The sequence below is a fragment of the Beta vulgaris genome, chromosome 7 (assembly GCF_026745355.1).
Source record: "Beta vulgaris subsp. vulgaris cultivar EL10 chromosome 7, EL10.2, whole genome shotgun sequence".
Classification (NCBI taxonomy): Eukaryota; Viridiplantae; Streptophyta; class Magnoliopsida; order Caryophyllales; family Amaranthaceae; genus Beta; species Beta vulgaris.
The window spans coordinates 4,534,780-4,545,684 of NC_079208.1; the positions used below are offsets into that span (position 1 = coordinate 4,534,780).

Consider the following 10,905-nt stretch of genomic DNA (forward strand, 5'->3'; position numbering starts at 1 on the left):
CAAGTCCTTAGAGTTTGAAGTTCCAAGTTCTCTTGTTGCTCCAACAATTATCATGGCAATCCCTTTGATTGTTGGGAGTGAGGTTCCAAAAGATGTTATTCCTTTAGAGATCACACCTTTGAGGAGGAACACTGAGCTTTTGACTACCTCTGTATTCAAAGGTTAATCAACTTCACAATCCTCTTCTGAGACTGCTTTGCCTTTCTTTCCTCATAAAAATATTTTAAACTTCCACTATATGAATTCAAATCCTCATAAAACCAGACTTCACTCTCTTGCTAACTTGGCTTCTCTTCTTTATGATACAGAGGAAAGCATTCAAGAAGCAAGTGTGATGAAAGAGTCTAATGGAGGGAAAGAGGTTAATTTGCAAACATCCATCATTGTAAGGAATCAACCTGCCTCAACAAACAACCCTTATGATCAGACTTCTGCACAGACACTCAAATAAATTTTGGAGTCCCTAATCTCTCAAGGCTTTGAGTATTGGATCCTTACATTGATTATGTCAAAGAAATCCTTCTTCTCCAGCAATGTAATGCTGAATCAAGAGGCCAATCTCTCAAAATCTAAGGTCAAAAATTTCAGGAAGAGGAAGCTTCGTTGGAAACTCAAGTGAAAGTCTTCAAAAACATCAGTAAATAGATCCAAGATTCTTTGAGTTTTTTGGATCAGAAGCTGAAATTTCTTTCCGAGGAAAGGCAGTCTCTATAGAATTACCTGACTGAGATCAATAGAGAGGAGATCAACATTATCAATGAGAAGTCTTCACTTCAAAGATCCATTGATATTGAAAAGAGGAAGCTACACCAAGGACGAACCAAGCTTGGCAATTTGAAGCAAGAGATGTCCAAAGACATAGTTGCACAACAAAACTTGATCCTCCAAAAGGAGAAACTCTGTAATGCTTGGTCAGCCATTGAAAATCTTAGTTAGCTGTTAGACAATGTTGGAATGTCTAAGACGTAACATTATTATTAATGTTGTAACTTTAATAATCCTTGGTTGTTTAAAACAATTCTGCATGTTTTTGTTAAAACATAGGATCATGTTGTTCCCATATAGATGGATGATATTTCTTTAGAAATTTGTCATTCAAGGCTCTATTTTTTATGTTGCCATCTATATCTTTAAATAGATATGCATTTGCAGATATTTTCTTATGAATGATAAAGGACCTTGCCACATAGGTGACCATTTCCCTAATTGTGGATCTTTGTAAGCTGCTTCTGACAGAAACATTTTTCAAACCTTATCATTCTCATAGAATTTTTTAGGCACTACCTTTTTGTTGTAGGTCCTAGCAACCTTTTCTTTTTGGCTAAAGCTTCTTCCTTAGCTTCTCGAGCATCCATAATTTCAATAATATTCATCCCTTTGTGAATAGTCATCTCCTGATATTCCCATTTGTTGGGATACCCTTGATGACCTTATGTTCACTTTAGAGGGGATTACTGGAGTTTGTCCATAAATTAAGTTAAAAGGAGTAACTCATGTTTCTTCCCTTTTAGAGGTTATGTAGTCCCATAGGGCATATAGCAACAGCTCATCCCTTTTTCTTTGATTGTTATCTATTAGCTTTGAGATCTCTTTTATTATGATCTTATTGGTAGCCTCACATTAACCATTTGCTTGAGCATGGTAAGGTGTTGAATGCAACTTAATAATCCCAAACTGATTAAGATAATCCAGTAAGGCATGAGCATGGTATTACAACCTGATATTGATCTTATTGAAAGCCTGAGCCTCCACCTATTTTGTGAAGTAATCAATCACCACTAGGATATATGAATGCTTTTTGGAGGATGCAGGGTTGATTTCTCCTATGGCCTCTGCTGCCCATCCTCTGAAAGGCCAAGGTTTAAGAATGTATTTTAGTTCTGAGGCTAGTGCCCTATTGATGGGGTCCAAACTTCTAACATCTTTAACAACCTTTAGCATAATCTATATAATCCTTTCTCATAGTGGGCAAATAGAAACCATGCTCATGCAACAACCATCTCATTTTTAGGCTGTTTTGATGAGCACCACATAGCTTTGGTGAATCTCTGCCATGAGAGTTAGAGCTTCTACAACATCCACACATTTCAAAAGTAAACCTTCTGGATCCTTTCTGTGTAGTTCACCAAATTGCATGCAAAACTTAGTTGTCGCCATTTTGACTCTATTTGGCACTTTTGTCCCAGTTGGGTTTTGGAGATAATGAATAATGTCATCTCTCCAGTCCTTTTCCTCCCTTAATATTAAAATTCTATAGACTTCCAATATGTTTTTTGATCTCTTTATCAGTTTTGTTGAGAGGCTCTAGGACAATCTTCTCTTGAAGAATGATATCTTCATTTTGTGAAGGCATTTCTTCTCTGGCAGAAGCTATTTGGGACAGCTGATCTGCTATTTTGTGTTTTTTTCTCTGGGAATGTGTATGAAAGTAATTTCCTTAAATTGTTTAGACAATTCTTGTGCTTTCTTTCCACACTCTTGTGATACCGATGATATACATTTAAATTCTTTAGTCATTTTCTCCTTCAAAAAAAAAATTCTTTAGTCATTTGATAAATGACCAGTTGAGAATCCCCATATATTTTTGCTCTCTTAGCTCCCAAATCTAGCAACATCTTAAATCCAATCACAAAGCTTCATATTCAACCCTATTGGTGCATGGACCCTTTAGGGTTACTGTTAATTTAGTTGGGATCCCATCAGGAGATAGAATATATATTCCATATCCTGTTGTTTCACTAGTATTGGGTCCATCAAAGAATAAGACACATGGAAGGATGTACTCATCAATAATTCTTGGATTACGGCAAGGATGTGTTGCTAAGAAATCCGCTAGAGCTTGACCTTTTACTGCCTTTTGTGGCATATATATTAGGTCGAATTGCAGTAGATGTAGGCTCCATTTGCTTAACCTTCCTTTTATAAAAGGTTGGGATATCATATATTTTACGACATTTGTTGGAGATATTACTTCTATTGTGCAGGCCATGAAATTATATATATATATATATATATATATATATATATATATATATATATATATATATATATATATATATATATATATATATATGTAATAGCCCTAAGAAGCCCTAACTCAAAACCATGATTATGTGCTAAAGCATGAGATCGTATTAAAGTAACTACAGAGCAGTCTAACTGTGTATTTCCTATGATATTATGTTTAATTAGTTAACTTATATGTTTTACGTAAGTTAATTGACTACTTCATATAGAGTTATAGGATTTTAAGGTTCTAGGTGGAAGATAGTTACTTGAAACTATCAGTTATGCTAAGTTTCATTTGGTTGTAGTGCTTAAAGTAGATTAAAATACTCTCCAACACCATACGAGGGCAAAAGTAGGTAAGATCTACCATTCTTATTGGATAAGAAGACTTTGGAAACCAATAGATAAGTTGAAAAGTCCTTGAGAGCCTTAAACATTAAGATTGTGAAAATTGTATGGAGATTGTTTTATCGGGTAACGATGACCTTCCAGTTAAAGAGCCTTTCGGGATTGAATCCGAGCTCAGAACCTAACCAAACTTGATATATGACATGCTTAGGATGTCTTAAGGTTAAAATGGTCATTTAAGCCCAAGAATTACGTGGCTTAATAAGGTAAATTGCTTACATAGTAAAACCTGGCCAGCTGAAATTACAGCTCAGACCTATCCTCAAATAAAGCTGCTTAGCAGCTACTCAAGTGTCGATCTCTCAAAGCCCTTTGTATGCATGATAGCCAATACCAAAGGCTAACACCTTAAGCAAGAATCACCCAGAAACTCCAAGAAACCGACGTTGCCCAGATCACTTTTCCCTCCTCCTTGGGTACCGCCAGAACAGGCTATAAAAGGCTGTTCTGGGTTTTCGTCTCCTTTCTCATATTTTCTCCTCTTTGACACCCACTTTTCTCTACATAGAACTCTTCTAAACATCCATACAGAGTTGTACAAGCTTTGGCTCCAACCTTTAGACCATAAAATCATATAGAAAACCTTGTTCAAAGATCACATAAGTTGCTGTAAGTTCAACAGTTTACATCTCTTGTATTTAAGCTTAGTTTTTCATATCTATAAGCTTGTTGAAACTAATCTTTAGCATTTTATACGTTCAGGGGAAGCTGTAGGAGTAGTTAACCAAGTGAATTAAGGAATTTCGTGAGCTTTAAGCATCCTTAGCTAAGGTACACACTTAGTTTGGTTTAATCTAGAGATTTCCACTCTTATAGTTAAGTGATTGTTTCCTTCTTGTGTAAAGCATGTTTATGAAATGAATTTATGTATGATATGTGTATTATTATGTGTATATTGAGTATATTACATAAGTATAACATGCTAAGGTTCATTAGAGATGTTTCAATTGACTTAAACAACACTTATACACTAAGTCATTACGATTATGTTTACATGGGATGTGCTTAGTACATGAACTTATATAGTAATTGATAATTGGTAATCTCTTGATGAAATATATGTTTGAGTATTATTTAAGTCCTAAGACATAATTGGTTAAGTTCTATCAAAGTTATTATGTTAAAAACTAGTTTTAAGTATGAAAACCCTAAATCTTCTCAACTATCAAAGTAAGGGTAATTGAAAGGAGTTGATAAGAGTTATGAGTATTAAGGATGAGTTGATAAGGATTTTGAGTATTGAGGTTTAAAGTATAAACCATTAAATATCTTATTTTATAAATATGAAAGTGAGGCATGAATAGGCACCCCGAGTTAGGGCGGGTAGAGTCCCTAGCTGTTGCCTTCCAGGAGGGGCTAAATCCTGGCGTTATAGGACATGTCCGGGTAAGTCTTGCAAGCATAACAGTAAAAGGCTGGGTGACGACCCTCACTAGTTTGGAGACAGCTGGTACTGCGTGGTACCCCTCTCCACTCGCGTTCATGCCAAACGATTGATTTTGTGAAACCATAGTAACTAAGTTAAGGGTGATTATCTGTTATTATAACTATGTGTTAGTTTTCAAAATACACTTAAACTTGTATTTTCTATTATACACACTAGGGGAAAAAACATAAAGGGCTGCGCAGGAAGGGCTGCGCTTTTCGTAAAAGCGCAGCCCTACTAGTGAAGGGCTGCGCTTATTTAAAAAAGCGCAGCCCTACTAAGCAGAAGGGCTGCACTTTTTAAAAAAGCGCAGCCCTTCACTTAGTAGGGCTGCGCTTTTTTAAAAGCGCAGCCCTTGCGCTTATTTAAAAAAGCACAGCCCTACTAGTGAAGAGCTGCGCTTTTTTAAAAGCGCAGCCCTTCTGCTTAGTAGGGCTGCGCTTTTTTAAATAAGCGCAGCCCTTCCTGAAAAAATTTGAAATTTCGGAATCGCGGGCTTTGAAATATTGAGCGGGGATTTGTCAAATATATTATCCCTCATTCTCTCTCATCTCTCACGTCCCTCATTATTCCTTTCCTCCTTCTCTCTCATCCTCTTCTTTCTCTCATCTCTCTTCTCTCTCAAAATCTCCCATAAACATTTGCGACAAAAACCTTGAAATTATTTGCACTAAACATGGCGACGGAGTCCGATTGCCTATTGTGATACCTTTTCGGAAGCGGAACGAGCCAACGAGTCAAACTCACCGCTATGCCGTGACGTTTAGGCTTTTTAAGCCATCCGAGTTCGTTTAAGCCTCCAAATAGCCATTTTAAGTTTTTCCGAATTTTTTTTTTCCTTAAATTATGTATTTGGGTTTTGTTTTATGTATTTAAACATTATTAGGTTGTAGTTCTTGTATTTTCAGATCTATAATGTTCTTGTACACTTCTCTTTGTTTATATGTTTTGATTAATGTTCTTGTATACTTCTCTTTGTTTATATGTTTTGATTAATGTTCTTGTATACTTCTCTTTGTTTATTTTGATTAATGTTATTCTTTTATGCTTCTCTTTGTTTATTTTGATTAATGTTCTTGTATACTTTTCTTTCTATATAATTTCTTGTATTTTCATCTTTGTTTTGATTAATGTTCTTGTATACTTATTGTATACTTCTCTTTGTATATTAGTTTTTGTTCCTTTTTTTCATTTTCGTTTCATTCTTTTTATTGTTTTGGGTTTAGTATTTTCGTTTCGTTTCTCTTCTCTTCTGTTTAATTTCAGAAAATGTGAGATTATGAGTAAAAAATGACAAAAAAAAATTTTTTTTTTTTTATTTTTTTTTTTGGTAGGAAGGGCTGCGCTAGTTAGGAAAAAGCGCAGCCCTTTAGCCCAGAAGGGCTGCGCTTTTTCTTAACTAGCGCAGCCCTTCTGGGCTAGAAGGGCTGCGCTTTTTCCTAACTAGCGCAGCCCTTCTAGCTTAAGGGCTGCGCTTTTCTAGCGCAGCCCTACTTAAAAAGTGAAGGGCTGCTACTGAAAGGGCTGCTGTCAAAAAGCGCAGCCCTACATGCCTTTTTTAGCGCAGCCCTTCTTCATTTTTCCACTAGTGACAGTGTGTACTCAGCTTTGCTGATTGTTTTGTCATTTCTGTGGCCTGTCACTCGGTGGGTGGCAGAGTTTGATTTTGATGCAGGTTGGTACGAGGATATGTGATGAAGGTGTTTACTTTTGTAATAGACTTTCAATAATGTAAATTAAGTAATGACATCTATATACATATGTTTACATAGTTAAGCAAGTGATAGACTACTGAACTTTAGTAGTTTTTGGTGTATGTAACCTAAGAGCTCTTATGAGGACAGCTTTGTATGCATTAAGTAATGTATAAAGTATGTTTTTGAGGTAATTCGATATTCTCTTCCTTATAATTTGAGAATGTCATGGTAATAGTCCAAATCTTAGTTTGATAACGCTTCCGTTGTGATTAAACGATGTTGATTAAGATTAGTGGAGGTTTGGGCTGTTACAAGTGGTATCCGAGCTAAATTAAGACATTAGAATGTATAAGTATGACTATTCTATGTTATTATAAGGTGATTACTATGAAGTTTGAGTTGGACTAGTTGTTAATTGATGTTATGTTTTGATGATGTAGATGAATCCAGGAAGTAGAGGGGAGCCAATAGTGATTGAAACTTCTGATTCTGAGGATACATGGACAGACCCTTTTGAAAGCATAGGTGAAGATATTCCAGGGGTTCGTGAACCAGACACTCTATTCTCTGCTAGCTTATGTTATACTGATGCACCTGCTTGTGCAAGACAAGTAATGAAGGCAATTGTGGAATATAATCAAGTAATGGGCCGGGGAGAAGAAAACCCATATGCTCGTCCGGAAGTTCAAGCTTATACATTAGTAAAGACTTTGCCTTTGAATGATCCATGGAGAGATCTTATGGAAGAATACTGGAAGATATTAGACTATATATTCCTGACAGAGAATTAAGGGGGTCAGAAATCGACTATGTTACGATAGACAAGAAGTTGATACAATGGAATGTCACGGTTGAGGAAGTTTATAGGAGGATCCAAGAAGTGGATCGTAAGGGGAGAAAAGAGGGTACTATCATAACATATGAAGAGTATAAGACTAGGAAAATGAAGGAAGTAGAGGCTCAAATAGACTGGGAAATGCTAGAATGGGTGGTGGTAACAAGAATAAGGAAGTGCCTCCTAAAAAGAGGAAGTTTGGGGATGAAGCAGGTCCTAGTAGGATAACTAAAAGCAGGGTTGAAGAAGTTAATCAGCCGAGAAAGACCATAAGGAAATTGAGTATATAAATATTAGTTCTGATAGTGAAGAAATGAAGAGGAGGATCCGGAAATGGAAATAGAAGAGGTTGAGATAGAAGATGACGGAATAGAAGATAGAACATAGAAGGAGATGAAGATATCGAAGATGAAATCAGTTACTCTTATGAGGGTAGCTCAAGTTACGATTCGGATTTCAAACCAGGACAGATAGATTCAGGGAGTAGTAGTGACAGCGGTTACGTACGAGATACTTTTCGACTAGATTAGATTGTTGGAAGGAACTTAAAGTGAAAATGATCTTTTTTTTTTGGGTATATGATGTTAGGATATATATAAGTATACTAACTTTTGGGCCTATGAGCCGTGTATATGTATTAGAATATAGTAGTATTAACTAATGTAAATAGTATATACATATGTAGCTAGTATTATTGATTACTCGGATATGGTTGTATAAGTTGAAACTATATGCTTCTATATAAGAGCAAATTTTGGTGTGCATATGTGATTGTTCTTTACTTTACTTTTATGTTATGTGCTTAATTTAATAAGTGGAAGGTAATAGTATTTCATTTTCTTTAATTAGGATGGTAGGAACTAGAGCTGGTGCTTCATCATCAGGATCTGGTGACTCAACTCACCAAATGGAGGCTAGAATTAACCAGTTAGAAAATATGAATACCCGATTGTTGAATCTGTTGGAGAATAACCAGGCAAATAAGGATACAGATGATGAGGGAAAGTTTTATAAAAGGTTAGCATCACACAATCCTAGGACTTATGATGGGGAACCTGATCCAGTAAAGTTCGAGGATTGGATCGCTTATATGGAAAAACTCCTGGATATGGTGAATTGTCCAACCAATCTAAGAGTGAAGTTAGCATCATTCTATTTAGATGGACAAGCAGATATGTGGTGGAAGACTGTGAAAAATATTGCTCAACGACCTGATTTTACTTGGGATAAGTTCCTTGAGAAATTACGGGAAAGGTTTTATCCTCCAGCACTTCAGACTAAGAAGGAGTGTGAATTCCTTACCTTACGTCAGGGTAAGATGTCGATAGTAGAATATACGGCGAAGTTTGTCGAGCTATCCCGATTCGCACCTGACTTAGTGAAGTCGGAAAAGTTCAAGGTGACACGGTATTTCGAAGGATTGAATTTCACTTATCAGAAGAGAGTTGGACATTGTATCAATTTTCAAGAATTATATGATAGAGCATTGGCGCAAGAAAGGATTAGTGAAAAAGAGAACGAAATAAACAAAAGAAGGAATTTTGGTAGCGAGGAAGAAGAGAAAAGTAAGAAGCCTCGAGTTGTTCAACCGATTGTACGTACGCCAAACTTTCAACAACCTACTCAACCAAAAATCGAGGATGTTTTCGATGTGGAAGGATGCATTTTGGAAGGAATTGTGAAGGAAAGTCTATTGTTTTGAGTGCAAGAAACCTGGGCACATTGCTAAAGACTGCCCCGAAACGACTAAGAAGAATGTGAAGGAAGCTGGATATGTAAGAACACAAACTGGACCTAGCAGATTCGGAATGAGTAATGCAAAAGGGAACCAAGGTGCATCGACTTTTAATCGCAATAATCAAAGAGGATCGTATGCCAATCCAGGGAAGGTAGCTGGAAGAATGTATGCCATGGGCACTGAAGAAGAGGCACAACCCGAGTTTGTCGAAAATGATAATCTGGATGCCAATGGAAGCGGGGAGGCTGAACTTGTTAAAGATGGAGGTAATGTAATCTCCGGAACTTTCCTTGTGAATTATGTACCTGCATATGTTCTTTTTGATTCTGGAGCATCCAACTCCTTTATATCCCATTCGTTGCTTAAAAGATTGAATCCAACCCCAAAACAGTCAAAAATTGACTTAGCAATAGACCTTCCTGATGGTTTACGAGTTAAGTGTGAGAATTTATGTAAAGAATGTTGTATAAGTATAGCGGGTACTGAGTTGATGGCCGATTTGGTACAATTTGAATTAGGGTATTATGATGTAATTTTGGGAATGGACTGGCTTAGTAAATATGAAGCTGTAATTGAATGTGAAGCACAGACGATCCAGTTAAAAACTCCACAAGGTGGTAAAATCGTATATCAAGGAGTTATGAAGAAATCGAGAGTGAAAATTGTTTCCATGATGAAGATTGCTAAGGAGGTAAGAAGAGGGAGAAATGCTTATTTGTGCCATGTAATTGACACAACCACAAGTCCCTTAAAAGTAGAAGAAATTCCGATAGTGAAGGAATTCCCAGATGTATTTCCGGAAGAATTACCTGGATTACCCCCTAGACGTTAGTGAACTTTCACATCGATTTAGTGCCAGGAGCTACGCCTATTTCCAGAAGTCCATACCGTATGGCCCCTGCAGAGATGGTTGAATTAAAGAAACAATTAGAGGAGTTGTTGCAGAAGGGATACATTAGACCAAGTGTATCTCCATGGGGAGCCCCTGTGTTATTCGTTAAGAAGAAAGATGGAACAATGAGACTGTGTATAGATTACAGGGAGATTAATAAAATTACAGTCAAGAATAGATATCCTCTTCCTAGAATAGATGATTTATTTGACCAGTTAAAAGGTGTTGAGGTTTTCTCCAAGATAGATTTGAGATCAGGATACCATCAAATGAGGATTGCTGATGAAGATATTTCTAAAACAGCGTTTAGAACAAGATATGGTCATTATGAGTTTGTGGTAATGCCTTTTGGGTTGACGAATGCTCCAGCTGCATTTATGGATTTAATGCAGAGATATTTTAAGGCTTATTTAGATCAATTCGTAGTGGTCTTTATTGATGATATACTAGTGTATTCGAAGAATAAAAGAGACCACGAGGATCATTTACGGATAGTATTAAATGTACTGAGAGAAAAGAAGTTATATGCTAAGTTAAGTAAGTGTAATTTTTGGTTATCTGAAGTATCATTCTTAGGGCATGTAATTTCAAAAGAGGGAGTGATGGTTGATCCTGAGAAGATAAAGGCGATTGTGGAATGGCCAGTACCAACAAATTTTCAGAAGTACGGAGTTTTATGGGTTTAGCAGGGTATTATAGGAAGTTTGTGGATAACTTTTCAAGGATTTCCCTACCTATTACATCACTGATACGGAAAAATGTGAAATTCCAATGGTCGGAAAAATGTGAGAAGGCTTTTCAAGAATTGAAGCGAAAGCTAACTAGCGCACCCGTGTTAACCCTGCCGACTGATAAGGAGGAATAGAGATATACAGTGATGCATCAAAAGAAGGGTTGGGA

The 10,905-nt window shown here is 36.5% G+C and overlaps 1 protein-coding gene and 1 non-coding gene across 2 annotated transcripts; one reads left to right on the forward strand and one right to left on the reverse strand.

Moving 5' to 3' along the window:
- Positions 1-5,131: 5,131 nt before the first annotated feature.
- LOC125492163 (small nucleolar RNA SNORA14) lies at positions 5,132-5,260 on the reverse strand. The gene has a single exon (XR_007268607.1). It is a non-coding gene; the product is annotated as a small nucleolar RNA SNORA14 (small nucleolar RNA).
- A 2,965-nt stretch (positions 5,261-8,225) lies between these two features.
- Positions 8,226-9,945, forward strand: LOC130592129 (uncharacterized). Its single transcript, XM_057396308.1, has 2 exons — positions 8,226-8,782; positions 9,060-9,945. Exons 1-2 carry the CDS (start codon positions 8,226-8,228, stop codon positions 9,943-9,945), a joined length of 1,443 nt encoding a protein of 480 aa, XP_057252291.1.
- Positions 9,946-10,905: the final 960 nt, after the last annotated feature.